The sequence below is a fragment of the Peromyscus maniculatus genome, chromosome 4, assembly GCF_049852395.1.
Source record: "Peromyscus maniculatus bairdii isolate BWxNUB_F1_BW_parent chromosome 4, HU_Pman_BW_mat_3.1, whole genome shotgun sequence".
In the NCBI taxonomy this organism is placed as follows: Eukaryota; Metazoa; Chordata; class Mammalia; order Rodentia; family Cricetidae; genus Peromyscus; species Peromyscus maniculatus.
The window spans coordinates 15,139,121-15,154,486 of record NC_134855.1 but is presented as its reverse complement, the minus strand read 5'-3'; the positions used below and the strand labels follow the sequence as shown (position 1 = coordinate 15,154,486).

The 15,366-nt window shown below is 48.3% G+C and overlaps 1 protein-coding gene across 1 annotated transcript; it reads right to left on the bottom strand.

Annotated features, from left to right (window-relative positions):
• Positions 1–11,609: 11,609 nt before the first annotated feature.
• On the bottom strand, positions 11,610–15,366 carry LOC102919906 (odorant-binding protein 2a-like). The gene is made up of 7 exons (XM_006981003.3): positions 15,070–15,366; positions 14,383–14,516; positions 13,710–13,780; positions 13,137–13,247; positions 12,485–12,586; positions 12,194–12,220; positions 11,610–11,769 (listed from the first exon to the last, which is right to left on the bottom strand). Exons 1-6 carry the CDS (start codon positions 15,268–15,270, stop codon positions 12,195–12,197), a joined length of 645 nt encoding a protein of 214 aa, XP_006981065.2. The 5' UTR covers positions 15,271–15,366; the 3' UTR covers positions 11,610–11,769; position 12,194.

Below are 15,366 nucleotides of genomic sequence, written 5' to 3'. Positions count from 1 at the left end.
AACTTGTCCTGGGGGATGCAACACACGCCAGTTAAGAATCTCACGACAGACCAAAGTACAGACCACACCAAAGGCCAACTTGGTGAACCAAAGCGTTTTGTGGGATTACTTACAGAAGTGTGGGTGAGGGGTCACTTACAGGAGTATAACTCAGGGGTCACTTACAGGGGTGTGGGTGAGGGGTCACTTACAGGGGTGTGGGTGAGGGGTCACTTACAGGAGTATAACTCAGGGGTCACTTACAGGGGTGTGGGTGAGGGGTCACTTACAGGAGTATAACTCAGGGGTCACTTACAGGAGTGTGGGTGAGGGGTCACTTACAGGGGTGTGGGTGAGGGGTCACTTACAGGAGTGTGGTTGGGGGGTCACTTACAGGGGTGTGGGTGAGGGGTCACTTACAAGAGTGTGGGTGGGGGGTCACTTACAGGGGTGTGGGTGAGGGGTCACTTACAGGGGTGTGGGTGAGGGGTCACTTACAGGAGTGTGGTTGGGGGGTCACTTACAGGGGTGTGGGTGAGGGGTCACTTACAAGAGTGTGGGTGGGGGGTCACTTACAGGAGTGTGGGTGGGGGGGGTCACTTACAGGGGTGTGGGTGAGGGGTCACTTACAGGAGCAGAAATGACTCAAAGACAGCTGCATCACCAAGACCCACGCCAGCGTGGTGACAGCTCACAAAAGCCGGGAACCTGGACACACTGCACAGCCTGCAGGCGGCTCAACAAACCATGTCCTTTCCAAGTGGCTTGGTCTAAACCTCTTCCAACTGTTGTAGAGTTTGAGACCATCAGGGAAAGACAATCAAACAAAATCTAAATTCCCAAGACAAACAATTTTGTTGTATTGGTAGCAGCGTTGGGATAAGCAGCCTCCTTCACCAGCCTGAGAGCTGCCGCAGAAGGGAAAGACGGGCTGGAGTTTTTAGAGGCACAAACCACGACTGTCTCAACTCGGGATTTTCTGCTGCATGAGGCATTATCATGTTTTTGTTTGTTTTGTGAGCAAGCTGCTGTTAAGTGAGATTGCAGAAGCGGAATGAGGGTCTGGTTAATATTTCAGGATAACAGCTACGCAATAAAGGGACATTAGACAGGTGGCCCTGAGATCAGTCTCCTCTTCAGACTGCTGTTAAGCCTCAACTGCTGATGGGGGTTGACCTTGGGGTTGTGGTCTAGATATCCTGCAGTTAGCAACCCTTAGGCTAAGAATAAGGTCCTGCTCATTCCCAGGTTTTCTTTTTTACACAGGAATTCAGTTTGAAACAGAGCTGGTTTTTTTTTTTTTTTTGGTTTTGGTTTGGTTTTTTTTGGTTTTTTTTTTTTTTTTTTTTTTTTTGGTTTTTCGAGACAGGGTTTCTCTGGGTAGCTTTGCGCCTTTCCTGGAGCTCACTTGGTAGCCCAGGCTGGCCTCGAACTCACAGAGATCCGCCTGGCTCTGCCTCCCGAGTGCTGGGATTAAAGGCGTGCACCACCACCGCCCGGCCAGAGCTGGTTTTTAACCATTACACAGGCACCTCTGCTGGTTTCTGCTTCTTCCAGGACCTAGTCTGGTCTTAGAGTCTTCTTGGCAGCTTGGCTTGTCTGAGGACTCTTAGCTTTTATTGCTTACTCTGGCAGACAAGGGCCTAGAGAATCTGGTCAGTTTCATGGACTTCCTGAAGCGATTTGAGTTATTGAGCTATTTTGACCTGTCTACCTTCCTGTTTAAAGAGTTTCCCAGCAGGATGGAGTGTGTCGATCTTGGAGGAAACTGTTACATAACATACAGTTCTTGGACAGCCCAGCACTTGAACCCAGGGCAGAAGTGTCTCTGCGCTCCTGACTTCCCTGGCTCTGCTTTCACTCTCTGGACTCTGGGCCCCCCCTTCAAGAAGAGATAGCAAGAGAGACCTAGTCTCACTTCTCTGAGCTGCTCTGATTGCACTTGAAGCTCCGCGGCTGTTCTGTACATCACAGTAAGGCGCTTCCATGGATCTCTTCAGCAGCTTCCTCTATCGCCCACACCCTGGCCACTCTGTGCTGTGAATATGGTGTGGGTGACTAAAGCTCCCAGAGCCCCCTTATTAAGGTGAGGGAGCGTCCAGCACCCCCTGAAAGGAATCTCAGGTTTCAACCCACAGCTGCTAGGTGACTCTGAGCTCCAGTAGTTTGTGTCCTTTGCTCATTCTGTAGAATTTACCAGATATATTCTATGAAGTCAGTCTTAACATCACCCTTTCCTGCCTCTAGACAGAACCTGTAGTAATACCAAGGTCATTGCTCTCTCGTGGGCCACATCTTCTCTCTTCTCTATTTACCCACTCCTCCCTCTCCTCGTCTCTCCCTCTTCCCCTCCCCTCCTTTCTCCCTCTCCCATAAAAAGGAGACAGTGAGGCGAGCCCAAGCAGCGGTGTTTCTGGACTGTGGATGATGTGATGGGCTGCCTTTAGGATCCTTCCTCCAGGATTCCTCCACCATGGTGGCTTGTGCACTCTCAGATTGTGAACCGAAATGAACGTTTTCTCCTGAAGCTGCCTCCGTCTGGGTATTTTTATCACAGAAACAGAAAAAGGAACTAAAACACAGGCTAAACTGAGGCAACCAACACGAAGGTGGCCCTGGGTTTCAGAACCTCCGGTCCGAGCACTGAAGCCTCACCAATCCTTCCCAGTCATCACCTGAGGCCTCTGCCAGGTGGTGAAGGCCTCAAGATACAGAGCTATGAGAGTAGTGAGCCAGACTGGGCTGTGGAAAGACAGGGGGACACCTTTGTGCAACATCCTTGCCCGGGAGAGCTCCTGGAAACTACATTCTCTTGAGAAGTTCAAAGATGGCTGGAGAGTACCACCAACACCAAGAACTGAAAGACAGTGGGACGAGTCTTGGCTGTCAAAGCTCAGACAGGTGATGAAACTCAGAGGCCTCACAGTGGCCCGGATGTTTGTGTCCACCTACCCTGCATGTGGTGAGAACTACCTCAAGGGGATGGGGTTAGGAGGCAGCCTGTCAGAGGGGCAGGCCTCCTAGGCAAAATTGGTGGTTTTAAACCAGCAGAGGGGACCAGGGTTCTTCCCTTCCACCATGTAAGCACACAGTGGTTCACAGCCATCTGAGAACCAGGAAGCGCGGGCCCTCAGCAAAAGTCAGACCTGCCAGCTCCTTGACCTTGGCTCTCAGGCTCTGAAACTGTGAAATCAATGTCTGTTTATAGCCTCATGGCCTGTTATTTTGTTCTCATAGCCAAGTCCACCTCTGAGGAAGCTCTCGAAGAGGGCCCAGCTGACTGCCCTTAGCCAGGGGTCACAGGGCACAAGACCAGAAACGAAACAGACTGGAACTAATTACTAATGGGCAACGTGGAAAAAGTTCACAAACGGCTCAATGGCACCTACTGTAGTTCTTCAACGTGGTCAAAACCTAAGCCAGAGACTTCCAGATGGATGGAGGCTGAGAAGGTGACTTCATGGGCCCTGGTGGAGGAGAAGAATTGGGATAAAAAATAAACAAATAAAATTAATACACACACACACACACAAACACACACACACACACACATGCATTAAGTGTGCATATATAGAGGGGGGAGAGAGATACTATTACAAAGACATTCATAAAAGCAGAGACAGGACAGCTGGAATTCCATAGAAACCGGAACATAAACGCATCAAAAGGAAGAAAGCCAAACACAGCTTCAGCATTGTGGCCCCTGGGGGGAGGAGTCAGAGTCCCAGCCCAAGGGAAGCCAGGAGGCCCTGGTCCAAAGAACCACAGGACAAGGCCACAGCTCCACAAGCCTCAAATCCAGCTGCTGATCTTGTGGAGACAGCCACTTTTCTGGCCAGGTGGGTGGGCTGTGGAGAGCAGTGTCCCAGTTCTGAGGGCTGTGGCCGGGAACCATCCTGAGAGGGAACCTGTTAAGTAAACCTGATGTACCTTGGAGGCCAAGAACAGGGAACCATCACAATTCAGGGGTCCGAATTTAACCTGCTCCACAGCTCAGGGTGAGCTTGGGAGACAGCTATGGAGAGTGGGCGGCTGGTATTGAGAAGTCAGAAGGTCCAATGGGCGGGAAGCTGGGCCCAGGCAGTGAGGTGCATGGGAACAGGGACTCTCACCCTGGCTGTCTGGAGCTGACCCGATCAACTGAGAGTACTCTGGAGTTTGACAGCACTGAGCCTGGGGACCTAGCCCTGAGTGTCCCTCTGTGGACTCTGAGACCCCTGCCGTCCAGTGGCCACAGTCTGCCTCCCAGCCGCAGCCTCCAGTTTAGTGGGCTTTGGAAGTAGGACAGGTCTACCCATACAGATGTCAGCACGGAGGTCACCCGCTCCACTCCAACACAGCTGGAGACACTCCCCACCCCTCGGCTAGACCTTTAGCTGCTCCTGGGTGAAGGAATTGAGGAAGTTCAGGAGGCTGAGAAGGTGAGAGGGCCTGCCCAGCACACAGGCTGCAAAGCCCAGTGTGGCCAGCAGAGGCCCTTGGTAGGCTGAAGTGAAGATGGCCTGGTGTTTATTTGTCCCAAGCAGGGTCAGCACCAGCCTAAATGGGGGGAGACAAGAGTCCACAGGCTCAGCTGACCCCACACACCTGCCATGTATGGATCTCTCTTCTTTTTTTATTTTTTATTTTTCGAGGCAGGGTTTCTCTGTGTAGTTTTGGCGCCTGTCCTGGATCTCGCTCTGTAGACCAGGCTGGCCTCGAACTCAGAGATCCACTTGGCTCTGCCCACCGGGTACTGGGATTAAAGGCATGCGCCACCACTGCCGGGCCTATATTCTCATTCCTTCAATCCCCTTCATATATCCGATTTTCCTTTTTCAGTTTTCATGATTACCTTTTCTTCTTTTGTTCCCCCACCAGATCACCCTACCCTCCATCCCTCCTTTTCCTTGGATAGTTAGTGCAGTCTTTTTACTGCATTGTCTTGGTTTTAATTTTATTTGTTAAACTGAGTTGTGTGAGGCGGTTTGCACACTCGCACACCATCTGCCTGGAGGACGTTCTCCCCATTCCCCGCTGTTTTTCACCGGTCTGTGCCTTTGACTCTTTTGTTTCTACTTTCTTGTCGTCTGTACCGAGACGGTTTCATGTATCTGTAAAATCTAGGGCCCAGAACCGAAATGTGCTGTTTGTCCTTCGTGTCCTGGTGTCCCGGTTACATGGACTTCCTTCTGCAGATGACATAAGTTTGTTCTGTGCAGCTGAAAAAAATTCCAGTGTTTACATAAACCACGCTTCCCTCGTTCACTGTCCTGTTGATGGACACCTTGGTGGCCAGCCTGAGCTGTTGTGACATTCCATGCAGCCAACTTGTGAAACTTTGTTTGAGTTACCCTGTGATTTTTTGGAGGGTAAACACTCAAGAGCAGATCACCAGGGCCCTATGGGAGTGTTTTTGTTGGTTTTTAGCTGTTTGAGGAGCCCTCAGCGGCTGCACTAATGCACACAGCCACCAGCGGAGTCTACGGACTCCATTTGAGCATGTACGCCCCAGCTGGTCACTGTTACCGTTTCCTTGGTGACTGCCGTCCTGGCAGGGGTGAGATGGACGCTAATGTCATTTTCGTTTGCTGTTTGTTTACATTTTTCTGATGGCTGGTGATGCTGAACATTTTCCGTGTGTTTACAGGTCATTTGAACCCCATCGTTTGAGAACTTCTGGTCGTTTTATTAGTTCAATTGTTAGCTGATTTGTTTGATTCCTTGTTATTTAGTATTTTGAGTTTGTTTTTTTGCCCAGATATAGTTCTCAACCTGTGGGTTGCAACCCCCCTTGGAGTCATGTATTAGCTATGATTTACATTATGATTCATAACAGTAAAATTACAAACAATAACAAAAAATAACAAAATTACAGTTATAAAGTAGCAACAAAATAATTATGTGATTGGGGGGTCACCACAACATGAGGACTGTATTAAAGGAAGACTGAGAACTGGTCTAGGTATTAATCCTCTTTTCCATGTATAGCTAGGAAAGAATCTCTCCTGCTGTACAGGCTGTCTCAGTCAGTTGGGTTTCCTTGGCTGTAAGAATCTTTTAGTAGCGACAGTCCCATTTGTCAAGTTTTTGGCCCTGATTCTTGGGAGATAAGAGTACCATTCAGAAAGCGTTTCATATGTAGCTATATTGAAATGCTTTTCCTGCTTTTCCCTGAGATTCCTGGTTTAGAATTTCAGGTCTTACATTAAGGTCTCTATTTATTTAGTGCTGCCTTTTTTTGTTTGTTTGTTTGTTTGGGTTTTTTTGTTTTTTGTTTTTTTCGAGACAGGGTTTCTCTGTGTAGCTTTGCGCCTTTCCTGGAACTCGCTTTGGAGACCAGGCTGGCCTTGAACTCACAGAGATCCGTCTGCTTCTGCCTCCCGAGTGCTGTTTGTTATGTTTTTTTTTTTGAGACAGGGTTCCTCTGTGTAATTTTTATGCCTGTCCTGGATCTCGATCTGTAGACCAGGCTGGCCTCGAACTCACAGAGATTTGCCGGGCTCTGCCTCCCAAGTGCTGGGATTAAAAGCATGCACCACCACTGCCGGACTTAGTGTTGACTTTTGCAGGGAGTGAGACATAGGAATTGAACCTTATCCTTTTACACATGAATATCCAGTTTCTCCAGGACCATTCATTGAAGAGGCCATCTTCTCCAATGCATATATTTTTAAGCTTTGTCAAAACTCAGGTGGCTGTAACTGCATAGATTTATATCTGGTTATTTGCTTCTGTTTAATTAATTTATGTATTAATACATAGATATAAAAACCATTCTGTTTTTACTGCTATGACAATAAACCTGAAATCAGATATGATGATACTGCAAGCATTGTTTTTTCCCAAAATTATTTTGGCTATCTAGGGTCTTTTGGGGTTCCATATCAATTCTATTTTTTTTCTATTCCTACAAAGAATGTAATTGGAACTTTATGAGGATTGGATTGAATTTGTACATTGCTTTTGGTGGTATAGTCATTTTTACAATATTAATTTTTCAGTCATCATAGAGCGGTGCTTTTAGTATTTGTTTGAGTCAAGGTTCCTCTATGCAAATTAGGCTGGCCTCAGACTCATTAGAAATCTATCAGCTTCTACATTCTGAGTGCTGGGACTAAAGGCATGGAACACCATACCCACCTTTAATATGTTTAAATTCTTCTTTAATGTTTAAAATTTTTAAATTTCAGGTCTTTCACTTTCTTGCTTAGGTTTATTCCAAGCTATTTTTTTTTTTAGATTTAAAATTTTATGTTGATGAGTGTCTTATTTGCATGTATGTATATGCACCATCTGTCTGTCTGGTTCCCCTGAGGTCAGAAAAAGGCATCAGATCCCCTGGAACTGGAGCTATAGATGGTTGTAAGCCAGTATATGGGTGTTGGGAACTGAACCCAGGTCCTCTGCAAGAGCAACGAGTGCTTTTAACTGCCAAGTCATCTATTCAGCATCCCACATGGTAATATTTGAGGAAATTGTGAATGGGATGATTTTGAAATATATTGCAACAAGACAGACCCACAGGACCTACAAAACTAAATTAAGAGGAAACATACTAAATCTATAATGGGCAACAACATTGAGGTAGTAGTAGTCTCCTAACAAAGAAGAGCCTAGGACAGGATGGATTCACTGCTAAAAATTCTACCAAATAGTTAAAAAGAGTTGACATCAGTGCTCCTCAAACTAGACCGTAAATGAGAAGGAATGCTCCCGACTTCATTCTACAAAGCCAATATCATTTTGATATTAAAAGAATATAAAAAGAAAACTGTAGATAAATTTCTCTGTTGACCATAGATGTGAAAATTCTCAATAACATACTTGCAAACTGAACTCAACAACATTGGGATGGTCAGGCAACATGACCAAGCTGATTTTATTCTAGGAATGCAAGCATACACAGAAATTAGTAATTGCAATCCAACACCAAGCTTTAGGACAGATATCATATGATCATTTCAATAGATGCTGAGAAGATGTTTAACATCCTTTCACGATAAAAGCCTTGAAGAAACTAGGAACAGAAGGAACATACCTCACCATAATAAAGACCACATGTGAAACACCTGTAGCCAATATTGTACTAATCAAGGAAGAACTGAAGTACTCTTATTCAATATAGGACTTGAAGCCATAGCAATAAGGCAGGAAAAGAAATAAAATGTATATAAACAAGAAAATAGGAAGTTCAGCAATCCTTATATGCACATTACATTATTTTGTATTAAATTCACCAGAACACTCAGATCTGATTAAAAAAAAACTTTCAGCAAAGTAATAGAATATAAAATCAACATGAAAAATTATTAGCTTTTCTAAATTGAATAGCAATAACAAACATGCAGTGAAACCATGAAAATGTCCCAATCATATCAGTCAAAAAAAGAAGAAGAAATAGAAGCAGGAGAAGGAGAAGAAGGGGAGGAAGGAGGAGGAGCAGGAGCAGGAGGAGAAGGAGAGATATCCTAATAAATAAACCTACCAAAAAAGGTGTAAAAATTAAATTTCTATGGAAACTATAAAGCATGGAAGAAATTGAAGAACACTGTAGCAGAAAGAACACCTATGTTCATGGATTGGGGGATTCAATATTGTGAAAGTGGCCATATGTGATATTGTGTTCCCCAAAATATTGTGTACCTTAATAAACTTATCTGGGGTCAAAGAACAGAAAAGCCACTAGTTAGGCAGTGATAGCACACGCCTTTAATCCTAGCATTCCAGAGGCAGAAATCCCTCTGGATCTCTGTGAGTTCAAGGACACATTGGAAACAGCCAGGCAGGGTGACTCACGCCTTTAATCCCAGGAAGCAAGCCTTTAATCCTAGGGAGTGATGGTAGAAAGCAGAAAGGTATATAAAGCGTGAGGACCAGAAACTAGAAGCATTTGGCTGGTTAAGCATTTGGCTGGTTAAGCTTTCAGGCTTTGAAGCAGCACAGTTCAGCTGGGATTCATTCTAGATGAGGACTCAGAGGCTTCCAGTCTGAGGAAACAGGACCAGCTGAGGAACTGGTGAGGTGAGATAGCTGTGGCTTGTTCTGTCTCTCTGATCTACCAGCATTGACCCCAATAACTGGCCTTGGGTTTGATTTTATTAATAAGAACTTTTAAGATTCCTGCTACAGCCATATTACCAAAAGCAAACTTCAGCTTCAGTACAAGTTTCTGTCAAAAGTCTAAGGTCACAGAAACAGAAAAACAATCCTAAAATTCATATGGGAGCACAAAAGACCCTGAGTGGCCAAGTCATCCTGAACAGAAACAGCAATGCTGGAGGTGTTGTAACCCTTGGTTTTAAACTATACTACAGGGCTGCAGTAGCAAAAACAGCATGGTACTGGCACAGAAATAGACACACCAATCAGTGTGATAAAATACAGGACACAGACTCAAACACTCAGCTTCGGCTGCCTCACTTTTGATAAAAGCTCTCAAAGTACACAGTGAAGAAAAGACAGACAGGCTGTTCATCAACTGTGCCAGGGAACTGATATCCACACATAGAAGAATGAGACTAGACCTTGGTTATTACCTGTACAAGTATCAATCTGAATGGGCCAAAGACCTTTATGTATGAGCTGAAACTGCTAGAGGGAAAAAATGAAAAAATACTTCAAGATACAGGATATAGGCAGAGAAAAGGACTTTCTGAATTAGACTGAAATTGCACAGGAAATAATCCAAAGACAAATGGAACTGTGTGAAATTAAAATTCTTCTTTCTGCACAGCCTGGGGAATAACCATCAGAGTCAAGAGTCGGCTCCCTGAAGGGGAGGGAATCTTGGCCAGCAATACATACAAGAGAATGACATACAGAGAACATAAAGTCCTTAAAACATTTAACATCAAGCCACTCATCCAACCAATAAGTGAGCAGATGAATCAAACAATGAGTTTCCAACATGATAGAATAAATCATCAACAATATATGAAACGGTGTTTTACCTTGTTTGCCATCAGGAAGATACAAATAAAAACAACAGTGAGATTCCATCTCACTCAATTCAGAATGGCAACCATCAAGAAAACAAGGATGCAGGGAAATAACCCTTATACATTGTTGATGGGAATAGAATGGGGGGGGGGGGCGAATACTGTAATGTGGTGTCAGATTGCAATCTTTGCATATTTGGACTTGAATTAGAAGTCCTCCTGATGTACTTGAAAGGACCAAGAAGACACCATAACAGGTTGTTCAGTCTTCTCTCAGAGATCAGGCCTCAATTTCAGTTTCCTGAGACTTGAGCAAGCGGTTTCTGGGAGGGCCATGAACAAAAGACATAGTCCTTGCAGCAGTTCCCTTTCTGCATGTACTCTGACCACTCAAGGTTCAGCCAGTTGTTTACTGTCTGGGACCCCTCACCAGCTTAGAGCTACGTGCATGAGTCAAGGACAGAGCCTGGGCAACTGAGTCAGCCCCCACAGTCAGTATGTGCTAGGCCAGCCAGCCTCCACGGCAGCTCAAGGACAGAGCCTGGGACTTGTCTAGGCGTGCTCCAAAATGGTAAGTGTAACCCCCAACCAGTAAATCCAAAGGTTACACACCCTCACTCAGTGGTATGATGCCAAGGCTTGTACCACCCTGTTTGTGGGTTTTCCCTTTAAAAACCCCTCACCCTGAGAGCTCAGGGCGGTCCTCCTCCACCCACTGTATTGGGGTGTTAGGCATGAACCAAGCCTAGACCAATCAATAAACCCCTGTGTGTTTTGCATCATATTGGCTCTGTGGTGTCTTGCTGGGGGGTTTCTCGATGGGGGCAAAACGTACTGATTGCAAAGGAGAACAAGATCAAGTATTTGAATTTGGGGTGGTCCTGGGGCCCACAGTTAAAAGCCATGCATAGCCCCTGTCTTAAGCAAGAAGACAGCCTGGTATGCATGTGGGATCCAGCCTGGCCCTGCCCTCCGAAGTGTCTGGATGCCTCAGACCCCACCCACAGCAGCACAGCTGCTCCACCTCAGGAGCACCCAATAGCTCCCAGCAAGAACTAGGTCCAGACAGGAGAGGAATTCAGGGAGAACCGTGACCAGGTGGCAGTTAGACTGGAGGCTCACAGAGCTGAGGGACACTAGCCTGAGTACCAACAACCCCTCAGCAAAGGTGACATGTGGGAGCTACACTAGGCTGCATTGATCACATCTTCTCCCACACTGTGGCCGCCATGTCCCGATTGGACAGAGAAAGCCCACACCCTGGATAAACTATGGGGGAGGGCTGGAGTGGAGAACAGGCCTGGTGGAGGCTGTGGCGGCTTCTGTCTTCCCTGAGGAAGATGATGGAGGAGCTGGCCACCCTTGCTCCACCCTGTCACTGAGCTCGGCTTCTCAAGGAAGGCCCTCCCAGTAGTCCACCATGTCCTGCTGGAGCAGGAGCCCTGTGGTGACAGTCACACTGCCCAAAGCCCTGATGGCTCCTCACAGCCTTGTCCCCAGGGCCTTCGCAGACGCTCAGCCAGGGTCCAGCCTCACAGCCAGTGGCCCACCAGGTGAGGACGTCTAGGCCCTCACCTGGCTCTCCAGGAAAGTCAGCTGCCATGCTCCTCGGGCACTGGTCAGCCAGTGTCGCTCAACTTTCCCCGTGTCTCTGCTGCCCGCAGAGCTCTTAGAGCCCACACAAGCTTCACGGAGAGGCCGAGCCAGAGTAGTGCTGAAGGGCTTTATTTGGAGTCAGTGGGGGAGGGGAGGCCAAGGCCTGGGGTGGGGAGGCAGTGGGGGGTTTGGTCCAGCAGAGGTCTGGTGCAGGGATGTCCCAGCCAGGTGCTGGAATCAAGGCTTGCTCAGCAGGTGCAGACCTGGGTAGCTGCTGTGGTAGAGAGAGGAAGACAGGTAAGTACCCCGCCCCCTGCCGCCATTGTTCAGAGGCAACAGTCAAGGGCAGGGATAGCCCAGGGCAGATATGAGTCAGAGATCTTCTTTCCCTGTGTTTCTGTGGGGTCCCTGCTAGGCGCTGGGGCCCTCTAAAGTGATCCCTGTATCACTCCCATGAGTAGCCAGGTCTCAGCCTCCTTGGAGAGAATGGAAAGGATGGGACCAGGCAGAGACCAGGGACTAGGAGAGATCATGACAAAAAGAAAGGACTTCCTATATGTCCTGGATATTATACTCAGGGCCACCTCCCTACTGACCACACTTGTCTGTGTGGATGGGATGAGGACCCTCTAGTTCCTGACCTGGCATTCTAGGCTTTTCCACAGTCCTACGGGTGTGTTTGTGTGGGGGAGACTTACCCTAGTCATTTCCAGGCACACACTGATCTGCAGAAACCGAAAGAATCCCAGAGTGAGAAGGGCCCAGGAAGAGGACCCCCTCACCCCTGCAGCTCAGGCCCTCCCACAGCCAAGACCTGAAGCAGGGCCCGGGCAACCCTGTGACACAGGGGACACGGAGAGACAGGAAACAACACCCAAGGACAATAGGACCAGGCGCAGGAAGGACGCAGAAGGCACACGGACATGCATGTTTAGGGACTGACAGGGACACAGGGGACACAGGCAGAGGCCGGGCAGTCCTGCTCTCACCGCTCAACTCTGGTACAAAGATGTTTTCCTCTCTCAGTCCCTTGCGCTGGGTGAATCTCTTAAATTCTTCCATGGCCTCTGGGTTTTCCTTAGAGTCTCTCCCTGTGGGGAGGTGAGGCAGGATTGAGGGGTGGTGCTCAGCTCTGCAGAGAGCCAGTGACACCGGCCAACATCTGGGCTGTTAGCCTGGAGCAGCCAGGATAAGAGGGAATAGGACAGTGGACAAGTTGCTCTGGGTTGGGGACTCCCAGACACTGAGTGATTCTGGGGGCCCTCGATGAACCTCAAGAGGCTTTCAGGGTCATTCCCCATACCTGTAAGGGCCCTGGATCTCAGATGCACGGGTCTGTCCCCTGACCTTGGAGGACACTATATACGCATCATGGCCTCTTTCAGGTTAATCGCCTTCAGATTGACCGGCACCTACCGAGATCACTAGAGATGGCATTTGCCAGCCTCCAACGGTCACTTAAGCCAGGTGCCCTCCCAGCTGACCCACTTTCCACTTTGGATTCCATACACTGCTTTGTCAGCATCCTGGGCCCAGCACGGATGCTTCCCCGTCCCAAGTGCCAGGCATGGCTGCTGCCCTTCTCATGGCTGCTGGAAGCAGAGACCAGAGACAGGACATGAGATCTCTGTGGTTCCTCACCCACGAGTTTTCCTATGCTGAAATATTTCCCATGGTGCCGTCCTTCACAGTAGAAGATGTAGTGGTCCTTCACAGGAAGCTCCTCTATGTACACAGTCTTCCTGCCATTGCCTTCAGGTAAACAGAGAAGTAACTCTTAGCATCTCACTCCCGGATTAACTATCGGAGACTGTGTGAAAGAATACTTTGGAACACTTTTGGGGGCACCCTGGAGACTCAGGTAGTCCAGCACTGGCCTCGTGTGGTTCCCCATATCTAGTCAGGATCTATTTCTTAGACACCTGCTGAGCCCATCTGAGAAGTCCAAAGAGCATAAGGGCTGAACTTGGTCCCAAGCCTGAACACCCCCCACCCCCACCAATGGCTGCCCCCCCCCCACTTTACATTCCTTTGCATGGTTCCCCGTGGGTCACAAGCTGAGCTGTTGTGGGGCAAGAGCCAGTTAGTACCTGGGGTGGACCAACCCAGGGCCTCTACTGTCTGGTACATGGAAAGTGAATGAATGGCCTGTCCTGGAAGCTGGATGCCCAGGAACTATTCTCTGCAGGAGACCCTGGGCCACAAGGGACTCACAGGCGATGTATTTGCCGGGCTCCTCAGTTTTCTTCATCAAGATTTTAAAGTCATGGCAGTGACCCTTTCTCCTGTAAAACGAAAAACAAAAAACAAAACAACAAACCACAGGAAGCTGCTCTCAGCAGCACAGCTGGGCACATCTGTGCTGCCTAGTTATTGTCAACTTGACCCATGTTAGAGTCACCTGGGAAGAGAGAATTGACTGACTCCATCAGATTGGCTTTTGGGTGTGTCTATGTGGCATTCTCTTGATTAACTTTTGATACGGGAGGGCCTAGCCCACTGTGGGCAGTGCCACTTTTGGGCAGGTGTTCCTGGGTAAAGAAGGCAGGCTAAGCAAGTCATGGGGAGCAAGCCAGGAAGAAGGTCCTTCAGGATTCATGCCCTCATTGTTTATAATTGACTGTGATGGGGACATACAAGCCAAATCAAGTTCCCCTAGGCCACAGTGTTTGTTGTTTGTCACAGCCATAAGAGTAAACTCAGATTCCTGGTGCATCCACCATGGTCAGATGATACCTTCCAATCCCATCTCAAACCTCCATAACTCGTGGGCATTGCCAATGACCCTGTCCCCTCAAAGGCACAGGCCTTCTGTCACCCGCACCAAAACAATGGATAGAGTAGAACAGAAAGCCAACGTGAGAGACCTGTGGTGAGAGACACTCACCAGAATGTGATCTTGGTCTCCAAGTTCCCTCCTTCCAGGGCTGTCACTTTCATGGGGAAGGCCTTCATAGGCATCTTATCCCCCGGCAGGCTGTCATTGTGCATAATGGCCTTTGTGTACCAGATTCCTGAGACCTGTACCAGACAGGGGCTTGAGCCCACCGCAACCCTGTCCCGATGCTCCCCCAAGGTCCAGCACACCGGCTTGCTCCCTGAAGAGACATTCCAAAACATAGGCTGCAGCCCCTTAGGTAGGCTGACCACATGGTTCCCCAATCTGAGCCCAGCAGAGAGTGCACAGCACACAGGTTCACTGACCCAGCATAGGCAAATGGTGCCTGCCCCCTAAAGACCCAAACCGTGGCTGTCTCAAACCCAGCAAAAGGCACTTCCTCTAGCAGTGCCTCCTAGCCTATGAGGCATTCTGGTGCTTGGTGTCAATTCAACAAGGACTTCTGGCCTGACTGTGCTCCTTGCTCTAGTCCTGTGCCCCTTGAAGAGCCCCGTCTGCAGAGAAAACAGCAGAGTGTCTGACCTGACTGCTTCAGACAGGGCTGTGTGGCAGAGGAGAGGGTAGAACTCAGCCTTCAAGACCATTTCCTGAACCATGATTCATATCCACCAGCATCAGCCAGAGGCCATGCCTTTCTCTTACCACCCCCCCCCCCACTATCCTTCACTAGCTCACGTCTTGGTCATCCGATGGGACTTCCTGGGCCCTCAGGACAGCCACCAGCTCCAGAAGCAAGGTCAGGAGCAAACTCTTCATCTCCAGTCGTTGGGCTCTCACACAAGGCAAGTCACCTGGGGAATGTCTGCTCCAGATGCTCACAGGGTACCCTTTATATCCCCCATGGCCAGGGATGTGTGCCCACTTGGCACTGGCCATGTCCCTCCTGCCCTTCTATCATGGCCAAATCCACATCCATCATGGAAGAGGAAAGTTGTTGTTGTTGGGATCTGATGAATATCAACTCATTGTCAC

What these genes read in the sequence shown, in the direction of transcription:
- LOC102919906 (XM_006981003.3), bottom strand. Translation starts at nt 15,270, where the DNA reads ATGGCCAGTGCCAAGTGGGCACACATCCCTGGCCATGGGGGATATAAA. An exon ending in GAGACCAAGATCACATTCTG is followed by an intron (nt 13,781 to 14,382) that starts GTGAGTGTCTCT and finishes TTCGTTTTACAG; the next exon opens with GAGAAAGGGTCACTGCCATG. An exon ending in CTTTGTACCAGAGTTGAGCG is followed by an intron (nt 12,221 to 12,484) that starts GTGAGAGCAGGA and finishes CGGTTTCTGCAG; the next exon opens with ATCAGTGTGTGCCTGGAAAT.